The sequence below is a fragment of the Equus quagga genome, chromosome 11 (assembly GCF_021613505.1).
Source record: "Equus quagga isolate Etosha38 chromosome 11, UCLA_HA_Equagga_1.0, whole genome shotgun sequence".
Classification (NCBI taxonomy): domain Eukaryota; kingdom Metazoa; phylum Chordata; class Mammalia; order Perissodactyla; family Equidae; genus Equus; species Equus quagga.
Window position 1 is genome coordinate 43,604,446 of NC_060277.1, and position 26,178 is coordinate 43,630,623.

General features: G+C 40.9%; 1 protein-coding gene across 1 annotated transcript; it reads right to left on the reverse strand.

Moving 5' to 3' along the window:
• Positions 1-780: 780 nt before the first annotated feature.
• Positions 781-6,664, reverse strand: SMIM8 (small integral membrane protein 8). The gene is made up of 3 exons (XM_046674613.1): positions 6,599-6,664; positions 3,202-3,359; positions 781-1,453 (listed from the first exon to the last, which is right to left on the reverse strand). The coding sequence occupies exons 2-3, from the start codon at positions 3,334-3,336 to the stop codon at positions 1,295-1,297; spliced, it is 294 nt and encodes a 97-aa protein (XP_046530569.1). The 5' UTR covers positions 3,337-3,359; positions 6,599-6,664; the 3' UTR covers positions 781-1,294.
• Positions 6,665-26,178: the final 19,514 nt, after the last annotated feature.

Here is a 26,178-nt window from a genome sequence, read left to right on the forward strand (position 1 = left end):
AAATTAATGCATAAGCTGAAAACAGAAGAATTCTAGTTCTTTAACAACCAAAGCACACAGGGAAACCGAAAGCAAAAAATACTTTAAATTAAAAAGCGCTTTGTACCACCTAAGTGCGTTTTAAACTATGAAGTGTACTATGCAGAGAGGCATACAAAGAAATATTTAGGGCTCAGTAATAAAGATTTAATTTAACTGCATGGAGATAACTCAATTAACTAAGCTCTTTAATATCTACAAATCAGACATAATTGCCTCTTCATGTATCTTGCAAAACCGCAATAAAGTCCCGGAAATTAAAAACTTACATTATGATGATAAACTTTGCCTGTGCAGTTTATTATTACTTGGTAATAATAAATGAAATTTCAGAGAGAGGGTTTATTACTGAGCCCCAATCACAATGATCTGGAGAATGCGGTAAATATTCAGAAATGAAACAGGTCTGGAACCCTTGTCAGAAAGATTTAAATTACATAAGGTAAACCCAGGACAGTGAGGAGACCCTCTTTTCTTATCCATTGAGTAGTTTTAGTTTTTAAATAGTTCTAAGAACATTTGGTCTTATGTTTATAATATCAGTGTAACATTAATTTACAAAAACTAAAATACATAACATTTAATTGTAGTCAAATAAAAAAATCATACCTCAGTATAACATACTTGTTTTTTCTTAAAGAAAAACTCTAATTACTTTGGGTTATTCTCTCATTTCATCTTTATTTGAGCAGTTGAGTGGGAGTATCTTCTCAATTAAAATAAAACTCTGGACCAAAAACAGCTGAAATACTTTGTTTTTAATGTTGACTACAGGCTTTACAATAATTTACAATTATTTCTTTTCCTTCACAAATATAGGTTCTATGCTAGGTAGAAAATGAACATTGCCTTTGCAAATGGCAAAACAAAACTGAACCCTCATAATAGTTGCAAATGCACAATTCACCTTAAAATATCAAAAAATACCATGCAAATTTAACAGCACTGGGTACTTTTATTATATAGAACTTAATAATTAACAAAAATGACTTCCATTCTCATGGGACTTTTATAAGAGGATTCAATGAAAGAAAAATGTCGAGATGCTCTTCCTGTGAAAAAAGAATGAGACAACAGCCGCAGTTTTGAAAGAACAAAATTTACTATAGTGGTCTGGTTGCAACTGCTATTTTCTCTTCTCATTATCATATTCCCGAACAAGAAACATGATATTATGTACTCATGTACACATGAAAGCTTTCATGTGAAGATTTCAGAGGCCTTGATAAGGTTTCATCTGCAATAAGCAGCACTATTAATCCCATTTAGACGTTTTCCTCCTCATGTAACTGTGCCCCTCACTATCGACAGCTTCATAGAGCTCCTTTTTATTTTCTTGTGTTGCATGTAGATAACCAATATAAGCCACGCAAAGCGAAAGGGTTATCAATCCGAAAGCCATTACAGGTTTGTTCTGTCAAAGAAAAAAAATTGTAAAGCCTCATTAAGACTAATAATTTAGGGAGACCCAAATATCTGTTGTACTTTCTTCCTGACATACCAAGTCTTGATCAGCACTCTACCATTCCTATGGTAACATTTTCAATTATAATAATTTACCCAGTTCTCTGTTCTATTAACTCGACTCCTGATAATCTAGAGATTATAAAAGACTCTTGCTCCTTCTCTGCAGGTCCTTCTCCTGTCTCCAGCCTGGACATCTCAGAACTCCACCTTCAGGAAGGCGACGGTTGGGGGAGAGGCGGGGGAAACGAGAGGCATGGAAAAATTGGCCCAGTGCTCAGTCTTCAGTTCTCTGTGTGACATGGAGAAGTTGCTTAACTTTTCTGGGCCCAAGTTTCCTCGTTTGAAAACCTTAAATTATTTAATGTTATTAGGAAGTGACGAATGAAGTATACATGCTATTCTTCTGACCTGAGTTCATGGATAACTGGCAAAAAGCCTTCCACGTCACGGCTTAGGCACAGCAACAATGACAACACATATGCTCTTCCGCAGGAAACTACTCTGTTACCTCAAGAAATTTAATGATTGGAACAGATGCAATGCTCCTATAATAACCTTGACTTACTGCTGGAAAATCGAAGACCCTAAGAGGCAACGCAATTTGGCTTTGATTTAACCAAAAAAAAAAGGTTTTAAATAAAAGACAGACGTTCACAACTCCACAGAAGTGTTCTGTCTTGTCAATTACTATGACTCAGACCCTCCTTTCGGTGTGAACACACTCAACAAATTGGCTTTTCTTAGGACAGTGTGAGGACACAGTTGTGATACAAGTTTCAATTCCTATTTTCTGACTCTGTCACCATATGCGCCGCATTACTATCTCAAATCTGAAACATCAAAAGGAGAAAGGTCAAACTTTTTCACTTGGATTGCCATCTAAGAAAGGCCACAGGCTCAGAGCACTTTAAATTTGCAGCTCTTGAAATGCATTTGGCAATGAAAGAACACATTAGCTCAAAGTTTTTAAAACATTCTACCCCGATTTAATGATTTGATTGTTATATTGACCTATTTAACTTTAAAACAGCTTACACTAGCAACTGCTATTAAAATTCTAGTCAAACTCAATATATTTAAATATATTTTATAATAATTTGACTTTATTTACCTTTATTGAAAAATAAGATTTATAACTATTTAAATTACTTATCAAATCAAATTTATTCAACAATTTGCAACAATGATATCAATGACTAGCTAACTCCCCAATGGTGTACAAATGTACATTTTGAAATTTTTCACAAAATTTTTGCAATATCCCTTAGGTAAAAATATTATGAATAAAGACTGGAATTACAGAATTATGGAATAATTAGATTTTCACTTTGTTTCAATAGATGGTCTTATTGACTTAGTACCTCATCAAACAATTCAAATTTCCTCCAAATTAATGCAACTACTAAAACATTAAATAGTTTGAGAAATTGGAAAAGTTGATCATTTAAAGTATACCCATTTTCCATTATGATTATTTCCATTATGACTCTCAAATGCCCTCAAAATAATTAGTTTTATATGTATATTTAGTGAAACAGCATTTAGATTTTCCCTCCACCTGCTTTTATTCACAGAGAAGTCTTAAAAATCAACATAAAATTTCCATGATAAAATTAGATGTTACAGGAAAACAAGAACTTTCTGTGTCTGGTAGCCTAGTTAAACATAAAGTCTTATCCTGCATGTGTTTCTTACGGGTTTAATGAAGAGCTCTGGATTCACAGCTCGAAATAAGGTTGTCGTGCGGACCCCTCTGAGCCCTGGGTTTCGAAAGTCTTTCTCTTTGGGTGGTCCCTTTTCAAAGGTTGGAGGCTCAGGTGCTGAAGACATCTTGACTTACGATGATTTATTACCTAAAAATAAAATGAGACTTTTTTCCCTCTGTGTTTATGTTTCTTTGATAAAACTCTTTAAAAACCATTCTATACTCATCCTTTCTTTGAATTCCAGTACAGATATATACCAAAAGTGATTGTCAATTATTTCATTACTTTGTATAACACACACTTTGTAAATGGTACTCTAAATTGTGTTGGGTAAATGGTTATTTTATTTTCTTGTCTCTCAGAACAACCCAGTAGGGTGGACAAACTTTGCTTCCCACTGTTCCAGAAGACTGGAGAAGTGTCTGTTGGTCTAAGTCACATTGTTTCTTGTTAGATGAAGGGGTCCTAGGGGTAGGAGTAGCCAGTGATTATCCACACCCTTCTTTATCTTCTTCCATTCCACTCTTCCTCACCCTCCAACAGCCCTTTCCGGACACCAATCTGAGAGCAGGACTAGAATCCCTTTGCTCCATTTTCCCTACAGATTCACCCCTGTCCCACTCGCCTCCATGCGCCACCACCTTCCTCCACTGGCCCACCCCAGCACTAGCACACTCCCCCTTTGCCTAACAGTAGAAGGACTGTTCCACTGCCTCCTTAATCTGAACATCCTTTTTCTCTTGCTCTAAACCTATCTATGAAATCTAAGTGTGTCTTTTGCATTCAGGTTATAGCTGGAAGTGCCAACATTTTGTGCATATTTTTCTCTTCTAGTTACTGTGAGGGAAAAGCTTGTTATTATTCCTGCCACCTAATGCTGAGGGGGAGGAAGTTGGAAGGAAGGAGGTAAGGAAGGAAACCTTTCAAGGAAAGGCTGGAATTAATGACGATAAAATAAAAGTCTTTAAGGGAATGTCACAACCCTACTGTACAGTAAATGTTATAAAATAACAGCCAAACATTCACATTTAAACACTCACTGGGGCTCTATTTATGTAAGTATTTTTGAGTCTTCCATTTTATAGACTTTATAAAAGCAACATCTTTGCAACTTTATTAGTTACGGAGAAAATTAGGAGTTCGGTTTTCTCAAAACGGTCTTTGTTGCAGTAGTCACTAAATATTCATTGATACCACTTAACTGAGTAAACACCCTGGACAGGAACATGCGCTCAAAGGGAAAGGATTCTCCACACTTCCTGCACTTCCAGGGCTTCTGGAATGTTCACTGCTGGCTGTTCCATCACTTGTTCCCCTTGGACGTTACGGTTAGCCTTGTCACCATCATCATCACTCTCTGGTTCCATGTTGACATTAGTTAGCACTCCTGTAGCAATTTTAAGATTTGCTAACTCTTGGGAAATAAACTGCTATCTGTAGCCACAAAGTCTTCAAAATCAAACTGGTTTGGGAGCCCAGTGACAGTAGCAGTCGAGTACCAGACTAGTTCAAAGACCACGTTTGGTTTGCAGTCTCTTCCAGGCTGACCTCAGGGGCTTCCACAGGAATCACGCCTGTTTTCTGCCAACACTTCACCACTGTGGGTAGGTCCACTGGCCACCAGGTCTCAGCAATCATGCCAATGGTTTGCTTAATTTGATTTTCTCAGTTTCCCTTCATCACTAAATTTAGAAAGATGTGTTTCAGCAGCGAGCTTTCACTGTGCAAATTATACCCTGATCCGATGGCTGCAGAATGGCTGTGCAGCTCAAAGGGAGAAACTCAATACATGCAGGATCCAAGCACAGGAGTGTGCTGCCGGCAGAGCAATTGCCTATCAGCAAGAGGATACTGCATTTTGTTCCTTTCATTCTCTTGCCAACCTTTCTCGGCTATTCATTAAAGAAATCTCTCATCCTTTGGGCATATATATCGGCTTGATAATCACAGGGGAGCAAACGAACGTTTCTGAAGCACTGAGGGTTAACCGACTTGCCAGTGACAAGTGGTCTCATCTTTCCGTCCAGGATGCATTACAGCAGAACAGAGCGATGGTCAATCTCTGTTTCCCTCCTTTGCAAAGCCTACTTTGGGCACCAAGTATACAAGAGAACAACTTGTAAAACATTTATTTCATCAGCATTTAAAACATCAGTAAAGATGTAACCGGCATTTTTAAAAAAATTTCTCCTGCATGCAAAGTTACTAATTTTCTCCACTGGAACAGTGTTTTTTTTCCACTACAGACAACTTCTGAAAACAATTCCATAACATGCCTGAAATTTGTTCAGCCAGCACACACTTGCTTGAAACTCATCATGCCCAAGGGAGGCAAAACATCCAATGCTTTCTGCTGTACAAGTGGCACACTTAAATGCCCATTTCTTGCTCAAACTTCTTGATAACATGCAAAAACAGCTATAAACGAGGACCTCGTATTCACTTCTGCTTTAGTCCCAGAATCCCCTTAAATTTCTTCAATTTTGGCTCAGTCTTTCAAAAATGTTGGCAAGGCAGGGGGAGTGCCGCTAAAGTCCTTTGCTACTTCTTTCTTGTGGCAACAATCTCCTGCTTCTCTGGCTTTCATTTTCTCCTCTGAAAACTACTGGCATTTCATCTTTCCCTGTTAACCATGACAGTAGGGTGGACGCCATGTACAAATGTATTTAGGATTAAAATACCAACTGTTGGTCACTAGATGCCTAAGCTAGGTGCCAGTGACGTTTCTCCTTATGCTAATGTGTTTGACGCTAATGCAGAGAAAGAAAAAATTCGGAAAGAAGCAATCATTAAGTGGACGCAGAATTATAGTCTGTAAACAGGCCGTGCCTATCAAAAAAGTGAGGCAGGAAACAGTGAACACAACAGTCATGTTGTCAGGACTGAATCACAGCCTCAGAGGACACCGCTAATTGAAACTGGAGCATTAGATAAAAATACTAGGAAGGCCTGAAAAAGCAGATATACGAAGGTGAAAGTCATTCTAAAAAGGAACTGAAAAAACCAGCATTTTCCTTTAATTATTGAGGAAAAAAAACCCTGCACAGAGTTAAAACAAAGATATCCGGTAAGATATGCTTTAAATGGTTTACTGGGGAAAAAACCAAGGAAATGGGGAGGTGGGTACAGACAGCCCATACTGTAGAGCACAGAAGGGTCCTCAGACCAGTTCATCACGAACACGTTGTGTCGATACAATGTGCCCGGGAGCCGGGGGCGGGGTCTCCGAGACCCGGCTGCGGGCGCCCACGGACGGGCGAGGATCCAGGGGCTCGAGATCGTCGCCAAGTCCGCCGCCCGGGGAGTGAGGCCGAGGCCAGGGACGAGCCCGCAGCGGGCACCCGTTTCGTCCCCGCGGCCCGACCCCGGAGCCCGCCGCCGCTCACCTGCGCAGGGTCACCTCCTCGCCGCGACCTCCGCGCCGCCTCGTCTCCACCTGCCGGACAGAGCGGCCCCGCCGGCCCGCGCCGCAGCGGCCCCTACAGCCCGGAGGCCGCGGCGCAGGGGAGCTGGGCCGCCGTGGAGACTGGTGGAGCGCCTCTCCTCTCCCTCCAGGCCCTCGCGCCGGCCCGCGGGATTGGCCGGCGGAAGTGTGCAAGGGGCGTTTTTGGTTTCTTCCCTTTTTACCTTTACTTTTCAGCCTCCCAGGTTTAAATAACCTTCCAGTTTCCTCTGTGTGCGCTTTGTATACATAAAAGGAGACATCGTCTAGAAATCGATACATTTATTTAATGGAAGGGGAAAGCATTCTGATTTGGGAAAGAAGGCTTGGATCTGGTCTCCTCCCACCCCCATTTTAGGGGCGCAGTCATCCTAATGCACAGTTAGTACTCTACCATTCGATTAGTGCCTTGGGATATGAAGAAGCAAGATGTGTGTAGCTCTGGTTGTGATAAGAATGGACAAGGACGCCGGTTTGCACATGCTTTGCTGATGTTAAAGTTTCTTGGGATTAAAACAAAACAAAGTTGGATTAAAACAAACAAAATAGTTAGAAGAGCAGGTGCCCAGATTTTGGCGGTGAATTATGTAAAGCTTTGGGAAACGGATTTTGAATTTAAAACTTGCTCTCTCAAGCCAAATTAACTTTACATTTGATTTGAGGTTTAATTTTTAAAATTTCGTTGACATCTGTTGTTACTAGGCAATCTTCTGAAAAAATGAGTTAAATTTTAATTAAAAAGCTGTTTGTGACATGAAAAGGTGCTTGACATCGCTACTTATCAGGGAAATGCAAATCAAAACCACAATGAGACATTGCCTCACACCTGTTAGAACAGCCATCCATCATCAAAAAGATAAGAGATAACAGGTGCTGGTGAGGATGTGGAGAAAAGGAAACCCTTGTGCACCATTGGTGGAAATGTCAATTGGCATGGCTACTATGGGAAACAGTATGGAGGTTCCTCAATAAATTAAAAATAGAACCACCATATGATCCAGCAATTCCACTTCTGGGAATATAGCCAAAGAAAATGAAATCACTATCTCAAAAATCTGCAGCATTTTTACAATAGCCAAAATATGGAAACAACCTAAGAGTCTGCCAACGGATAAATAGATGAGAAAATGTGGTATATTCATACGATGGAATATTATCCAGCAGTGAGAAAGGGCGCCCTGCCATTAGTGATGACATGGATGGAACTTAAGGGCATTGTGTTAAGTGAAGTAAGTCAAACAAAGAAAGACAAACACTGTATATCACTTATATGTGGAATCTAAAAAAGCCAAAAGCATAGAAACAGAGACTAGAATGTTGGTTACTAGGGGTGGAGGGTGGGGAGTGGGGTGGGTGGAGGAAATGGGGAGATGTTGGTCAAAGAGTACAGACTTCCAGTTATGAGATGAATAAGTTCTGGGGATCTAATGTACAGCATAGTGATTATAGTTAATACTGTATTGTATACTTGAAAGGCGCTAAGAGAGTAGATCTTAAATGTTCTCACCACAAAAAAAGAGAGATGGTAATTATGTGATGAGATAGAGGTGTTAGGTAATGCTTTTGTGGTAAGCATTTTGCAATATGTGTGTGGGTTTTTTTAAAACAATTTTCACTTTTCCTTTCTTTTTTTTTAAAGATTGGCACCTGAACTAACATCTGTTGCCAATCTTGGTTTTTTTTCCCCCTTCTTCTCCCCAAAGCCCCCCAGTACACAGTTGTATTTTCTAGTTGTGAGTGCCTCTGGTTGTGCTATGTGGGACGCCGCCTCAGCATGGCCTGATGAGCGGTGCCATGTCCACGCTCAGGATCCTAACCAGCAAAACCCTGGGCAGCCGAAACAGAGCATGTGAACTTAAACACTCAGCCACGGGGCTGGCCCCACAATATATGTGTATTAAATCGACAAGCGGTACACCTTAAACTTGCACAATGTTATGTGTCAATTCTATCTCAATAAAGCTCGGTGGGTGGGGAGTTGCCCACAAAAGCAACCAAAAGGTCTGCATACCAGACCCAGTACCACACTTCCAGCTTATGGGCAATAGTCTCTCCCCAAACAGCCAAGAAGCTGTTTGTGCAGCAGCCACAGAGCAACGGAGAGCAACAGAACATTACTGTGTTGCATTATCAACATCCCCGTATTTTCTCCTTATCCCTTAGGGTTCTCTCTAATCAGTAAAAGGCCAAATGTCACTATGGAAACAATAGTACTTTTACTCTCATGATCAATCCAAAGTAATCAGATGAAAGAATAAGTGAAATGTAAGGACAGGTACAAAAAGAGCACAAACCATAGGTGAAGACAACAGAGAAAGGCCTGAAGGCCTTGCCAATTTCATGGATATGAACACAATGCAAATGATATGAATAAACAAGAATTCTTTTCATTTTATGATGCTTTTAAGAAATTACTTTGAAGAAGGACGCCAGCCTGAATTCAGTTTTTATAATCCTCATTTTAAACCGCACCATCAATATTTACTAGTATTTGACAGGAGATTTGGTATTTGCTAGGATTAAGAGATTTTATATTTGATGGGATTAGCTGCCCAAAAGAAAGTTTTGTCTGTGTGAAAATTCATTCAAATTTACAAAAGATCTGGTTTAATCGGGAGTTCCCAGAGTCGGCTCCAGGGGCAACGCTGGTGGTCTGTGAGCTCTCTGAGGAGATCTCTGAGGTGCTGGTACTGTTTTTTCAACAAGAATTAATAGTTGATTTACAATATTTAATAATGATCATACATTAATTTATTGGTGTTTTGTCAAAGGCAGGGTTTGTTTTGTTGTGATTGCTTTTGTAAAATGTACTGACTTTTTTTCCTTAGCCTTAAGCCAAACCAAAGTAGGTGATGTAATGAATGTGGGCTGAGGGGATATCTGAGTCCACTGAACAGCTCACAAATTGGAAGAAATTCAGCACGTTGTGGTATAATGCAATTCTTCAATCCTCCATCCCCACTCCCAGCCAGGGGTCCACACCCTCATCTGTGCCCTCCCGCTCTGACTCTCGCATCGGCCTTGTGACTTACTTTTGGTGAATGTGATCTTAGCAAATGTGACACAAACAGAGATTGAAAGGTGCTTGAACTGGTGAATATGCCCCAACTAGCCCACTGGAGATGAAAAACATGTAGAGCCAAGTCAAGTCATCCTAGTCACTCCAACTGAGGCCACCCTTGACTGGCCACCAGTCAGGTGGCTCCCAGACATGTGAGCAAGCCCAGCCAAGATCAGCAGAACTACCCGCCAAGATCAGTCAAGCCTGCCCGGATCAGCTGAGCTTAAATATGTGTATTGTTGTTTGCCACACTGAGGTGGTATTGGTTGCTGTGCAGCGTTATTGTGGCAATAGACAACTGATACACATATTCTCTACTATAAATTCCCTGGAATCAAAGAGCATCTGCCTGGTAGCTTGAGGAATAGTCTGTTTCCAGTGGGGATTTTAAGACGAACCAGTATGTTGCTATTTGTGAAAACTATATTGTGATCTAGCATCATAGGAATATCTGCTATGGGAAGGAAATAAAATCTGTCAAATTGTATGAAACAAATGAGTAAAAAGAAAAGAATGAGGATATGATATTATCTTGAGGATCACAATTTATTACTGTTTTTCTTCCATATAAAATTTTTAACAAAACTTTTTGATACTTTTCATGTCAGAGCACTTCATTTTTACTTCTATTACATTTCAAAATACTGGAAATAATAATAATTCATTCTATGTTAATCTTTCTAAAGTCTCATAATCTCAAAGTACCTTAAAAAGAAGACGAAGTGAAAATGTGCTTATTCCAATTGTTCTTTTCTTGAATGAAAGAAGCAAAAGTTCATTATCAGTGCAGTTAGGTTGAGTCTGGTGAAAAAATCTGAGTGCATTCAGTATGACAGGTACTATACTGGACAGCGGGAGTTCAAGGATTAAGGGAGAGTCTCCACCATTGAGGATCTTAGAGATTAGTGAGGGAGACAATATAAAAATAGATAATTTCAATGTCACGTGATAAATGACAATGCAGTGATCTGCACGAGGGTCCATGGAAGCCCAGGGAATGGTATGTTGCTTGGCCTGGAGGTTTGTAGCCTGGAGGAGCTGATGACGAGCTGAGAGTCAGAATCAGAAGCATTAACTAAGACAAGGAAGTTAGAAAGGATGTTTCAGGACAGGGAAACAGAATGAACACAGGGCTCAAAGCATGCAGCTGTGTAGTGTGACGTGGTGTGTTTAACATTCACTAGAGAGTGAATAATAAAACAGAAAATGGGAAGAGATGAGGTTGGAGGAACAGACAGGCGCCGGTCCAGGCCGGTCGTATCCATGGTGCGGCACCTGGACGTCGTTCTGAAGGCCACGGGGAGGCACTGCAGTGATTTAAACCAGAAGCGACATGGTCAGATTTGTGTTTTATGTAGATCTCTCTGAGGATAGGAGGAGCAAAAGGACACAGAACTAGTTAAAGAGCCAATACAGTGTTCCAGGAGAGAGAGAATGAAGGCCTGGACTAGGACAGTAATGGGAGAATGTGGGACAGATTTTGTTGATATTCGCGGGTAAAATTGGTCAGACTAGTGACTGGCTTGGATTGGGGTAGGAGGTGAAGGGAAAGAGGAAAGTAGAATGACATGGTGCATCCTATGGTGCTCCATCCGGATCCCCTCTTTGGGGCGATATAGGAAGACCCATTGCTGACTGCTCACTGCCGCTCCTTCACTGAGCGTTCCCTTGGCTTCAGGAAACTGCCTCACCCAGTCCTTCAGAGGCAGCCTGTGACCAGTGACCAACAAGGAGATACAAAGGCCCAGCCCTCTTGTCTCAATTTGGGAAAACTCTGATAGGCCGTCTCAGCTCCGGAGCTCCCAGTAGGATCTGCTGAAGACTCAATTACAACCACATGTGGGTCAGCCTCTCCCTCTGCTCAACCTTGCTGCCTCACTTCCTGACAAGTGTGTCTTCCACAAACGCTCCCCAATTAACTTTCTGCACACAACTCTCCATTTCAAAATCTGTTTCTAAGGAACTCAGTCTCTGACAGATGACCATCATGGTTTTGAGCTGGGTGATTGGTGAACAATGGTGCCATTGGCTAAGATCTTAACTACAGGAGGACGAGCAGTTTTGGGAGAGGCAGGTAGGTAGAAAAAGAGTCCAATTCGAGCTAACCGTGGAGTACCGAGATCTGGATCTAGAGCCGTCTACCAGGGTGTTGGATATATGCATCCAAAGTTTGGGGGAGATAAAGATTTAGGAATCATCAGCGTAAAGGTGAGAGTTAAAACCATGAGAGTGGAAGTGAAGAGGTCAGGAGAGGAGGCAGGGAGAAGAGTGGGCCAGTACAAGTCACTGGGAATGTCGACACTTAAGGAGTGAATGGAGCAGGAGGGGACGGCAAAAGGTTTGACACGGGATGCTCAGAATGGTGTGAGGAAGACCAGGTCACGAGGGTCTTGAAAGCTCAGGTAGTTGAGATGATTAACACACAGGCTTCTCTGCCACCAGCCAAACGCCCCTCCAGACTATCATCTTCCTTTCTAAAATGCAAATCTAATCATGTCACTCTTCTGCTTAGCATTTCCTGCTGGGACACTCTTCCCTGCCCCTGCTCTTCGCCTCACTTCTACTTATCCTCCATAAGGATAATCAGGAAAGTCTTCACACCCACAGCTCAGCCCTGCTTGGTGTGGAGAAATTATCTCCTTTGGGAGCTGACTCCTGGAGAAGAATGGTAGCTATCCAGGAAATAGATTCTCCTTTTGGGATTCTTGGGTAAGGCTAAGAAGCTACAGCTCTTTTAGGAGGAAGGAAGTATAGCAGGATAATCCTGAACCCCTGAAGAGATTGGGCAGACAGAGCCAGCAAACCCTACCCTGACCCATCCAAAAACTCTCGTGTCTATCTGTAGCAGTTGATAGGCAAGGAGGTTATTTCTTTCTGGGGTTAGCGGGAGATTTTGGGCATCAGTTCATGGATACAGAAGAAATGGAGATGAGCATTGTTTCCTTTCTTATTCCTTGACCAACTATGAAACAAAATCTGACCCACTAGACAGATGGTGAGCAGGCAGAAGTAGAGAGAGCATTTTTTGGATGTAGAATCTCGCGACACTCAGCACACAACTGTTATTTCAGTTGCAAAAGACTGAAACTAACTCAAGTGCAGAAGGATCTGTATTACCTCATGTAACAGTAAGTACAGGGAGGGGACTGGTGTGGGGAGCAGTGAGATAAGGGACATCCAAATACGTCAACAAGAATCCCTTGTCTCATCTTTCTACTCTTCTTCTTAGATACACATTCCACGTGGGTACCTCCCTGCTGGCAGCTCCAGGTTTCTACCATGTTAAAGTGCATCCAAGTGGAAATGGAGCTTTTCCAATCATCCATACATAAAATCTCATAGAAGGACTCTGATTGGCCTTCATGCCCTTTGGGTCATGTACCCTTCGTCAGGGCAAATTGCTGTGAACAGGGTGAAGGGGTACCATGGCTGGCCAGGCCTGGCTCAAGGTCATGTTATCATAGTTGTGGAGATGTAGTTCCCTGGGGGTTGGGATAGAATAGAGGTTGAGGGGGAGCAGAATACATCACCCCAAATGTGCCACTTTTGCAGGTGGATTGTTTTGAGCTGAAGGCAATTAAGACCCAGCAACTCAGGAAAAGCTTTTGACCTCTTCCTTTACTGCCTAAAAGAATTTAGATAGGGGGCCTGTGCCAGGAAGAGAAATGTTACCAGAGATAATTTTCTATATCAGAAAGACTTATCTGCATGGCATGGCAAATATGTGTTTACCAAACGTTTGCTCTGCTCATCTTCCTGTGAATTGTCTTCCTCCCCTTTGAAGCCTCAGACCCTGGCCCCCCTTTTTCTTTGCTCAGGATGGTCTATGAGTCAATTGGGGCTCCTGTACGTACATAATTAAATTTGTTTTTCTCCTATTAATCTGTCTATGTCGATTTAATTATTAGGCCAGCCAAAGAACCTACAAGGGAAGAAAGGAAAATGTTTCCTTCCCAACAAGGTGCTAGGAAGACAAAATTAGCAGCCGTCCCCTCCACAGGTAGACCTGCTTTCCAGTCCAGGTTACACAAAGCTGGGATGAGAAGTCTGCTCCTGAAAAGCAGCTGCCAGCAAGGACCACAGAGCAACACTTCTCCACTGAGTGGTGCTTTGCCATGTTCTCACATGGTGGTGAAGGTATGCTTTCTTCCAATGGTGGCTAATTAAATGAGGTGGCCAGAGTGGAAGACACAAGTAGGCTTGGCATTGAGTGCACATGAGAGACTCCCAAGCAACTTGAAAAAATAGTTTTATCATTACCAGACATCACATCATTTATTTCTTTATTGTTTTTCTTCTCCGTTAGAATGTATGTTCTGTGAAGCCTTGGACGTCCCATGAAAGCTCCATGGAGGTCCATGTACCTCCATTAATGTTTTGCTCATAGCTATATGCCCAGACTCATTGACGAGCTCCAGAAATATTCCTTGAGAATGTTGAGTGGACGAGGGAGATGTTAAAGGGAAGGTACCATGATGAAGTGAAGCCAACCAAGGCATTGCACTGGGCCTATGGACCAGGAGAGGGACGTTTTCCCAGAATCAGGGTGAAAGTGAGATATTGTCAAAGGGGGCCTAGTGGAGGAGGGTGGAGCTGCCAGGAGGAGCCTGCAGCCTCTGCTCAGGTCCCAGTCAATTCTGTAACTGCCTCCAACAGCACCCAGGGCTATAAAAACAACTTATCTTTAGGTACTGAGATACTAATCTCTCATTCTTTTGTCAACTTGTTCCCACCACTGCATAAAAACCACCTTTCTTCTTCCTCTTCCACCCTCGCCCAAACCCATTCCCAGAAAGGAGGGGAGCCCTCTGAGGTAGAGAGGGGCCCATGTGAGGCTTTGTTGAAGGTGGGTTGTAACTAGCCACACCCTTGGGTGGGGGGTACCTAGGTCCTGAAGTTTGCAGGTAGGGGAAGTAAGTCAGTGAAATGCCAATGTCAATGTTCAAGTGATCTTATTTTTATCCAGATACTGGAGAAACATAGGGACATTTGGGTTGTACCAGAAACTATTTGCTGTACCATGCCTTTGAAATAAAACAACTTTAATGCAGATGTGAAATGCAGCGTATAACAACACTTAGAGAGGCATCCCAGAGCCTCACAGATGAACTCATAGGATAGCTTAGTGTTTCTGAAGGCTTGCCAATTGATCTGACATTTACACACCCTCAGCATTATCCTGCATCGATGGTTCTCAACTTGAGCATGATCAGAATCACCTGGAGAGCTTGTTAAAACACAGGTTACAAGATTCCCACTCCAGAGGGTCTCATAATACAGGTCTGCGGTGGGGCCTGGGAATTTCCATTTCACGTTCCCAGGTGCTGCTGCTCCTGGACCTCACCTTGAGAACCGCTACCTACGTGGTAGGGCACTTTCCTTCTTCATTCGCCAATTAAGACAGAATTGCTTTTTATTATATAGTTTCTGCTTTGTGGAGAGCAATGTGTGATATTTTAACTCATCTTAAGAAGTTCGTCTGAGGATTTAAATGTCTGACCCAATGAAGCCTCCAGCAAAGCAGACGAAACAACCATTTCAGACAGTGGGGATTTAAATACACTTGGTGTTTATCATGGATCTTTATGGATTACGGTCAGTGAAAATATAATCGAGTAAGTGGGACAATTTTATTCGGATGCAATAACATTTATCCTTAGAAGGTGGCTCTCAAGACTCAAAAAATACAGAGATTTGGGGCCGGCTCTGTGGCCAAGTGGTTAAGTTTGCGCGCTCCGCTGTGGCGGCCCAGGGTTCGAATCCTGGGCGCAGACATAGCACCGCTCGTCAGGCCACGTTGAGGCGGCGTCCCACATCCCACAACTGGAAGGACCTGCAACTAAGATATACAACCGTGTACGGGGGGTTTGGGGAGATAAAGCAGAAAAAAAAAAAAAGATTGGCAACAGTTGTTAGCCCAGGTGCCAATCTTTAAAAAAAACAAAAATACAGAGATTTTTAAGAAGATTAGAAACTCTATTCTAATTATTTTTAACTCAACCCTTTTAGGAAATAAAACAAATAATTGAATTACTTAGATGCATAAAATATAATAAAGTCTTTCACCGTAATAGTCCTAAAAGGATGTCCTGTAATGCCTTAAACAAAAATGAAAAGTCTCTTTACGTTCAAACAAGTAATAAAGATTCCCTTATTTTCTATTTTCTTTGGCTTTCTCTCTCTCTCTCTTTTTTCTTCTCCTGTTCCTTCTTTCATTTGAAAACACTTGGAGTTTTTCCTCAAGTCATTTGGAAGTTGTTATACAACAGATGACATACGAGGCTGGTTTATTTTTAGAGTACAGTAAAAAGCGCTTTTATTCACAGTAAAGCTGTGAATGTGCTGAATTAAGGTAATCTGACAACGAGCTCAGAGCTTTTCTTGATTAGTGATAGCAGTTGTTAAAAAGCCGCAGTAAAAAACTGAAATCTCCAGGACAGTCTCACATATTGACAGCGCTGGGATTTTTTCCTAATCTGAGCAAGATGCTCACTCTAGTTCTGTTTTAGATTAATAAACCTCTACCACTTACTCCAAGCCACTAAGAAGGTCTTGTCTCTCTTCCAGCCACGGCTTATAAACATACTTTATGTGTTGTGGGTTTTTTTTTTTTTTTTTGCAGAAAGAGAGCTTTGATCAACACAATTTGAACGGCAGGCAGGGAAAGAATGCTCTGCCATTAGTCCATGAGTGTCTGACGATGGAGTAAGGGAAAGTGGCACAGGCACAGAATAATGGGAAGCGGGTGAATCAAGGCAGACAAGATAGAGAAATTATTTTCTTTTGTTCAAATTTTCTTTAATATTGTTGCACTTGTTTTCAATAACAATTATTTAAGATGCAAACTAGTGCTAGAATTTAGGCCTTTCCTTTGCCCACCTCCATTTTTAAAGTAATCCTTTTGCTTAATTGAAGCATAACATGAACAGAAAAGGATACAAATCCTAAGTGTACAGCTTGATGGAGTTTCACAAAGTGAACACGCCTAAGTGACCACCACCCAGGATAGCAACCGGACTATCACCAGCATCCCAGAACCCCATCATACTTCCTCCCAGTCACCACCCATCCCCTCCCCTGGTAACTGCTATTTTGACTTCTACCACCATATATTGTTTTTTTTTAACTTTATGTTTTAAAATTTATTTATATTGATGCATTTATCGTCAGTTATTCATTTCCATTGCTGTAAAGCATCCCATTGTATTGAGAACTGAGATTACTTAACTGATGGGACTGATTGCTGAGACCATCTGTGTCAATTTGACAGCTTTTATTCCCCAGAAAATTCTTGCCAAGGAAGATGCAATAGCAGATTAATTAAGTGCTTTACTGTTTGCATGAGGAAAATTTTGCACACCAATTTCTATAGGCAAGCAGTTTTCTTATCTGGGTAAACAACTCACTTATTAGGACAAAGTTTGCTGTTCATAAAATTCCTCTCCAGACCGTCACCTTGCTACAACCGCCAATCCTGAAATATTGTGTCATGACCTTCAGCCAGTCCCAACCGGTTCCTACCTCAGAAGACCTGCCATCAACCTCTTGAGTCCAGAATCCCAAACCCTATAAATACTCCTCCCTAATTTCCTCTTGTAGAGACACTGCTATGACTCTGTATACTTTGCTTGATCAACAGGTTTTTCTTGTGGTCTTGTGAGGAGGTTGACAATACGAATATATCACAATTTATTTACCCATTCTTGTGTTGATGGGCATTTGTGTGTTTCCAGATTGAGACTATTATGACTAGTCTGTTATGAACATGATTGTATTTTGATGCACAGATGTATACACCTAGGATTGAAATTGCTGAGTCATCAGTAGGTATATGTTCAATTTGAATAGATTTAATAGTTTCCCAGAGTGATTGCACCAATTTATACTCTTACTAGCAATGTATGAGAGTTTCGGTTGCTACACACACCCACCAATACTTACTATTGTCAGTCTTTTTAATATTAGCTATTCTGGTAGATGTGTAGTGGTAGCTCATTGTGATTTAATTTATATATCCTTGATATTATTCCCTTGTCATATGCCAATTTTTAAACTTAAAAAAAATGACTCACACGAAGTTGCAAGAATAATACAGAGAGATCCCACATATCCATCACCCAGCTTCCCCCAACAGTGATGACATATGTCAACAAAATGGACTGCAAGAATTTAGTTAGGAAAGCTTTATTGCTCATACAGCGTGCAAACTGGGGAGAGGCAGCCTTTGGCAGCAAACCGAAAGTACTCTCAGGGAGAGCAAAGTAAGGGGGCTGTCGTTTAAGACATAAAACTTTCTGCCCAGGTTCCTACTCAAGTCCACTGACGGAAATGCAAGCCTGCTTAGTCCTGACTGGTTGGTACAGGTCACAGTTTTATTGCTCAGCTCTAGGTGGCTGTTAGGGACTTTTGTGAAATCAGGAACTTGGGCAGAGTCAAAAGCTTAAGAGTGCACTTTGTGATTTTTTTTTTCTGAGAGCAGACTAGGTGACTGCATTCCAGTCTGGTCACGGATGCTTGACTCCATTTCATCTTTTTAGGTCTCAGTTAGCCACACAGAGTCCATCTTGTTCTCAGGGGTCTTTTTAATTTCATTTTATTCCACATATCTTACGTAACTAGAGTGTATTCTAAAAACCAGGAGATGATTAGCACAATTCAATTAACTAGACTACAGATCTTACTCATATTTCACCAGTATTTGCGTGCATTCATTTTTTTGTATGTCATTGTGTATAATTCTCTGACATTTTGTTATGTGTATAGGTTCCTGTAACAATCGAGACACAAAACTCTTCTAACACCACAAAGGGACTCACTGTGCTGTCCTTTATAGTCACACCCTCCCTCTGCTTCCCTAACCCCTGGCAACCATTTATCTGGTCTCCATCTCTATAATTTTGTTATTTCAAGAATGTCATATAAATGGAATCATACAGTATGTAATCCTTTGAAACTGGCCTTTTTTCACTAAGCATAATGCCCTTAAGATCCACCTACATTGTTACTTCCAGTTTTTGGCTATTACAAATAAAGCTGCTAAAAACATTCATGCACGGGTTTTTGTATGAACATAAAAGCTCATTTTTTTTCTGGGATAAATGTTCAGGAGTGTAATTGCTGGGTCATATCGTAAGTGTATGTTTAATTTTTAAAGAAAGCACCAGATCGATTTTCAGAGTGGCTGTACCATTTTACGTTCCCACCATCAATGAATGAAAGATCCAGTATCTTCACGTCCTCATCAGCATTTGGTATTATCTATGTTTTATATTTTAGCCATTCAAACAGGTCTATAGTGATGTCTCACTGTGGTTTTAATTTCATTTCCCTAGCAATGTTGAACACTTTTCGTGTGTTTGTCATCCACATATCTTCTTTGATAAAGTGTTTCATTCGTGTCATTTCCCATTTTCTAATTGGATTGTTTTCTTACTGTTTAGAGAGTTCTTTATTTGTTCTGGATATAAGTCCTTTGTCAGACATGTAAATATTTTCTCTAAGTCCATGGCTTTTGCAAAGCAAAAGTTTTTAATTTTCATGAAGTCCAATTTATCCACTTTTCTTTCTTTTTTGGCTTGTGATTTTGGTGTCATTTCTAAGAACTTTTTGCCTCGCCCTTGTTTGTGAAGAGTTTCTCCTGTATTCCCCTCTAAGAGTTTTACAGTAATGTGTTCTACATTTAACTCTATCATCCATTTTGAGTCAATTTTCGGAGAAAGTGCAAGGTTTAGGTTGAGGGTCTGTTTTGTTTTGTCTTGTTTTGTCTATTGCTGCCCATTCATATGCTTGTTTTTTATTTGGAATGCTTTTTTGGAAAAATACCTATTCTTTCGCCTGTTTTTCTCTTGCGTTTTCTAATTTGTTCTTACTAATTTGCAGGAGTTCTATGAAGATACTGGATATGAGCCTCTTTTCTGATGTAATGCAAATATCTTCTTCCATCCAGTGATCACCTTTTCATTCTCTTAATGGTATCTTCTGATGAATAGAAGTTCTTAATTTTAATGAAATTCAATTCATCAATTCCTTGACAAATTGAAATTTACTTTACTAACCCTTATGATTAGTGGCTTTTGTATCATGTTTAAGAAATCTTTTCCAACATCAAGGTCATGAAAATATTCTCCTTTATGATCTTCTAGAATCCTAGAATCTTTATTGTTTTCTCTTTCTTGCCTAGATCTATAATCCTTCTAGAGTTATATTTTGTGTGTTGTGTGAGATAGGAATTAAGATCACTTTTTTTCCATATGGATTTCCAGTTGACAGGCACTGTTTATTGAAAAGACCGTCCTTTCCCCATTGCACTGCAGTACCACCGTTGTAAAAAATTAAGGACTGCATGTGTGTGAGTCTGTCTCTGGACTTCCAGGGAACTGGCTTATGTAATTGCTGGAGCTGCTTAAGCAGGCTCTGTGAGGCTGCCCTCTCCTCGTCTGATGCTGGAGCTCGAAGTCCGCAGGGCAGGCAGTGAGGAAGGGAAGATCATGAAGCAGGCTGGAACTCACAAAGCAACAGAACTTTGTTCTTGTTGCCTCTGACCTTGGTGATGGGGGTATGGTGATGGTGATGGGGGTATCTTGCAGAAGCCTAGGCCCTCCGGCATAGAGCTAAACACACACCTGCCCCGGGAAGGTGAAGGAGGAAGCTGGAGAACGTAGAGTGATTGCAGGTCCAGCTGCGGGAAGCCGCAAGGTGAATCAGCAGATCAGCAACAGCTCGCATCTGCTACAATATTTGCTGCTTCCCTTCTGCCTTCCAAACATCCCAAATACCTCCCTTGTTACCCACCCTTACCTACCATTAATGTTAACTGATCAGCAATCAGTCTTGTTACATCCTTTGAGAGTAATGCATCTTTTTATTTTGTTGTTCCTAAGGTCTTCTCTCTGTCTTTGGGTTTCAGTAGTCTTACTGTGATATCCCTAAGTATGTTTTTATTTGTATTTAATCTCACTTGGGATTCATAAAACTTCTTGAATTTGTGTCTTGATAACTTTCATATGGCTTAGAAAATTCTTAGCCAGTAATTAAAATATTATTTCTTCCCATTTTCTCTCTCCTCTCCTTTTGGGACTCTAATAACTCACATGTTAAAGCTTTTCTTTGTGTTCCAAATATCTCTTATTCTTTTCTTTTTTTTTTCATTTCCAATTTTCTCTCTGCATTTCAATCTGGATATTTTCTACTAACTTGTTTTCCAGATTGCTAAATTTCTCTTCAGCTAACCTGTTGCTAATGCCATCCATTCCATTCTTAATTTTAGATATTGGATATTAAGTTGAATTTCTAATTGATTTTTTGATATATTTTAGTTCTCTGAAGAAATTCTCCATCTTGTCATCTATTTTTTTGAACATGTTAATTGTAGCTATTTTAAAGTCTGTATTTCCTAACATCAGTGTCCAGATATCTGTGTGTCTGTTTTTATGATCTGTTTTTTCTCAGTTGAATCTTTTGGTATGCCTAGTAATTTTTGATGAAATGCCTGAATGCTTGTGTACTGGACACTGCATAAGTTCTAGATAATGCTCTTTTCCTCCAGAGATACATTTTTTTTAGCTTCTGAGACACAGGGTAGGATCATATCATCTCATCTAGTGAAGAATTGATCTGAGTCAGAGGTGTGTTTCAGCCTTCTTAAAGCCTGGCCTATCTGTTTGCTTACTCTCTTGTTTACTCACTGAAAGTCTAGGGGATATACCAGGACCTCTTTACCTTGGCAGACTCTGAAGACCAGTTTTAACTCCCTAGCAGCAGAAGATGCCCATAACTCTACTTAGGCTCTCAGTCTGATAGTATCTGCTTTCCTCTTGGTTCTCTTCCTCTTGGCCAGTGCTGCTTCCGTATCAGTGAATACCTAAGCGGAACAGAGAAGTCCAGTATCGGCTTACCTCAGCAAGTTTCCTTTCTCTCAGGGATCTTGCCTCCTTAAGTCCTGGTTACATTGGTGACTCTCTGATGCCTTCAAACAATTTTGTTTTGTTTTTGTATTATATTCAGCTTTTTTAGCCGTTCTCAGCTAGATTTGCTAGAAGTCCATCTGCCATCATGAAAAAGAGGAGTCCCTTTCCATTCCTTTTGATTCTGTCTTTGGCTCCAGCCAGTACCTGCTTTCAAGGACCAGAACACTTTCCCCTGCTTTGAATTGATTAGAACCTTTAATTCTGGTGACAAAGTTGTACAGACACCTTTTTATCTTCTCCCCTTGTCCGTGGTCACCCCTTCACTGGATGATCTTCATAAGAAAAATAAACAGAAAAAATGGTGCTGCATTTGAGAGTCGATTGAACTGTCGTAACAAAATCCGTAAGCCTTTCACCCTGCCTGTCTATTAAGAGCGAGGAACACCACTGACTTAGTGCTCCTCCCTCTAGAACCCTCTGCCTCATTACACTGTCGTCATGTGTGCAAGCCTGGAGGTGTCTCTATCTCCCACTAGATGGAGCTCCTTAAGGGACCTTTCCTGTCTGCATGCTCTTCTGTTGCCTCTTCATATGACAATAACTTTGTTAAATTTTCTATAGAGAAATTCATTTCCAATCATTTCTCTAGTATAGTTGTTCAAAACTTGCTTGTTATTATTAATAATTTAGAATAATATTTTTCTGATAACATTCTAGTAATAGCACATAAATTGGAGATTATTGTCAATTTGGGGAAAGGTTCCACTGAGTTTCTTCATATTTAGAAGAATTTTCCAGACTAAAATCTTCCTATATTTCAAACCTCATTTCTCCTCTATAATTCGCATCCTTCTGGTGCTGAATTTCACTGGACACATTCAAATTGCAATGAGACCTCAGTCTCTGCACCTTTGGTTCGACTGTGGGTGAGTGGGCACGTGGGCAGGAGGATGATTCGTGGAAGCCATCACCACACCAGAACACCTTGCAATAATGTAACTCTAAACAAAAGTGAATGTGAACCACACAAATATATCACACTAAACCAAGACTAAAGCTAAAACAACTTTCACTTAGCTGGATCCTCAAAATGCCCATGTCACTCCAACTCTCTGACAGGAGGGGAAATGCCATGGAGGAGAAATCGGAGTAGATAGAGACAGTAGTCTCAATTGATTATCTTATCAGTTAAAATATCTTGTATTTGCAAATTTTATAGAAGCATATGACTACGCGAACACACTGCTAGGGCCTCTTCCAGGGCCTTGGAGGGGGTTGTGCAGGTGAGGGGCCTTGAAGCTTAAGCTTCATTAGCTTCCGGGTAAAGCTGCCTTGTATTTAAATATTATGAAAGACCCTGCCCCGGCAAAGAGTTATCTTATTTAGAACACGGGCTCTGGAATAATCCTACCAAGAAAGAAGAGCTCAGCCCTTGCCCTTCATACCAATTCACACACATGGTCTTGGAGAGATTCAGAACCACATCAAACCCTGTTCCCTGACAGTCTCATTTCATAGGGCTTCCTGAGAGGAGGGGTAAAAGCAATAATTGTTCCCCAAATTCCTTCTCTATTTCCAAGTCTTCAGTCAAATATCCTGGCCCTAGCTCCCTCCCTTCTCACTCTCAAAGTTCTAAGAGGACAAGAAATGGTGAGAGTATTCTGAAATACAGTATCTTTATGGAAGGCTGGAGCGAATAAAGTCTTGCCTCCCTCCACTCCCTATTGCCTCCCAAAACTCACTAGAAGAGTTCTTAATCATTCTTCTCTCTCTCAAATGCCTGAAAGAAGGCCATTGTACACGCTGGGTTTACTTCTCAGCTTCTCCAATAGGCTAAAAATGATAAACAGTCTCCGGGATTCAGGGTGTGGCTATGAAGCGTTGGCTCCAGCTGCCATGGTCTTAATTCTATGTACAACCATATGCAGGCTGTGTGCAAAGTTAACCGTGTTTATTATACCACAAGGAGCAAAATGTAAGCATACTTGGGCATCAAAACATAGAAGAACGAATAGCTATTTTATGTCTGTGTTTACTATACAGAACACCATCTGCTGAGCTGTTATGGCAACATATGGAGTGGCGCAATCCACAGACCTTAAGCCCTGCACTGGGTCTGAAGTGTGGGCTTCTCATTTGAACCACAAAAAGAGATATCTAAGGTACTTTTTTATCTGTTTGGTGTTTTTTTTTAGTTTAGTCAAGCACAAGAGGAAGTATTTGACCTAGTTATTTCATCTTCTATAAATATGTAGGTATGGATTAATATTTTTGCCCATCAATCCCAATGGAATAATCAATGGCCTGAAAAAATAATGCTCCTACTTTTAACATACTGAGATCCCCTTTCATAGGGTATTTCGAATTGCTTCATCAACTATTATCCATTTCTTAGCTTTTCAACTTTAAATCAAGCTAACATTTATGTCAGACATTGTAACCCAATGCTTTCACATTACTGCCAGATAATTAGAGCTAATAGTTCCCGAGCACAGAATAAAGTTATAGTTGCAATGAGTCATTCCAACCATCCTAGAGTGGGAGGTCTTTACTCATGTCTGTATTTATTTATGTTTCACACTATTAATCTCCAGGTTACATTTACAGATTTATGTAAATTTTCTGTATGAAATGGAATTTTGTTGCCTGTGTTTATGTCTCCACCTAAAATTGAAGGGCAAATATCAAAATAATATTCTTTTGGGGGGAGAGCTATTTGCAGTATTTGGCAAAAGTTGGTGGAGAAGAGATAAATTTGTTGTTTGCTCTCCAATATCTTTGTTAACATCTTTAGGCACACAAAGCCACTCATATTATTGCTTATTTTTTTCTTTTAGCAAATTCAAATAATAAGGGGAGAGAGATAAAAATCCAGGCTTATCTATCACACAAGTGTAATAACTGTTGCACTGTGTATACTGTGAACATAACAGTCAGATCTAAAGGTTTTCTGATTTGTTTTCTTAAGTAAAGGTGCACGACATGCTGACGAGTAAAATACAGCCTTTTATTTGTTGAGTCAACAGGAAAAACTAACTAGAACTAGAGGAACATGCATCTACCAACTCAGAGCTTGGTCAGACTCTGAAAGGTTTCAGAGAGTGGTGGCTAAACTGATGCTAAGCAATATGTGAGATCCTTTTTCTTAGGAAAAACAATATCACAAACATTTATTGGACATGGGAAATGCTTAGAAAATATTTGATGCTTTAAGGGCAAATATTGAAAATGTGAGCCCTTTCCATGACCTGAGAGGAGACTTGGTGTCAGTATGGGGCTGGGAGCTGTGGTTGTGTGGACAGTAGCTGTGGGGACAAGCCCTGTCACACTACCAGGTCCAGAAAGAGCTGATTTAAAGAGTGGTTCAAATCAAGGCAATAATGTTCACATTTTCATTTGAAAAATATTGCAAATTCATTTTAGATTTAGAGATGGTGCTATAATGTGACCTTTCCTACACCCCTCAGACATTCTGTACTCACAGACCATTTTTCCTCATTGCTTTCCTGACTCAGTCAGAAGATGGATGAATCACCTTTGACTCCAGAACAAGAGGCAACAACTCAAGGCACAGAGACCTTCAACCCATCCTTACCAGAACATGAAACCTCAGAAGCACTTGATGTCGCAAACATCAATCATTATTAAGTAATATTTCTTGTGTTCCTGGAGTTGTTCTAGATGCTGCAAATCTCCTACAGGCTCTGGGGGTAGCTGAGAATTGCTGTGTTAGAGTTAGAAAGAGATGGGTACTTCCTTCTTCATGTAGGTATCTTGTGTTTACAAATTGTATTGAAAAGCAATTATTCTGAGATGCGGAGGCAAATACTCCCCATATCTGCTTTGCTGCCCGGCACAAAAGGTCATTTTGTTTGTTTGTTTTTCAGGTCTATGCATACTTCTCTCATTCCTGGTGCCTTTTTTCCACAGGATATCTCTCAACTCAGAAAAGACTCCTAACCTCCCTTGAAAGAGACATTATGCTGAGAAATAGTAAAGGTCAAGTTCGGAGCACAAGGCTCTGTGTGTGATGGTTCCCAGGGCGTAGTAATGCCTATACCTACATCACGGCAGCCAGCTGTGATGTTAACCCTTAGAAGCTCGGTCATGTTCTTCTCATATGACGTCTGCATTCAACACAACTCGGTGGTCTTTCTTAACAAGGTGATCACCAAGATGGGTCTTCCTGCAGCCCCTACCCTTGTGCAGTTCAGCTGGGGGACACATCAGACATTTGAAGGCTCTGGCTTATACTGCCTCCGTCTGCCCTGGGCCCTGCTCTTGCTGACGTTCTGCAGGGCCACAATCTCACACTGAAGAGAAAGCTATCAAAATCCAAATCTTAAAAGGTCAAAGGAGAACGAGGTTTACAGTAGTCACTCCACTCTTTTTCTAGTTCCGTCTTCTCTTATTTCTCCCTTAGCTTTCTGACTTCAAGATGATGTTATTTCTGGGGCTGGCCCCGTGGCCGAGTGGTTGGGTTCGCGCGCTCCGCTGCAGGCGGCCCAGTGTTTCGTTGGTTCGGATCCTGGGCGCGGACATGGCACTGCTCATCAG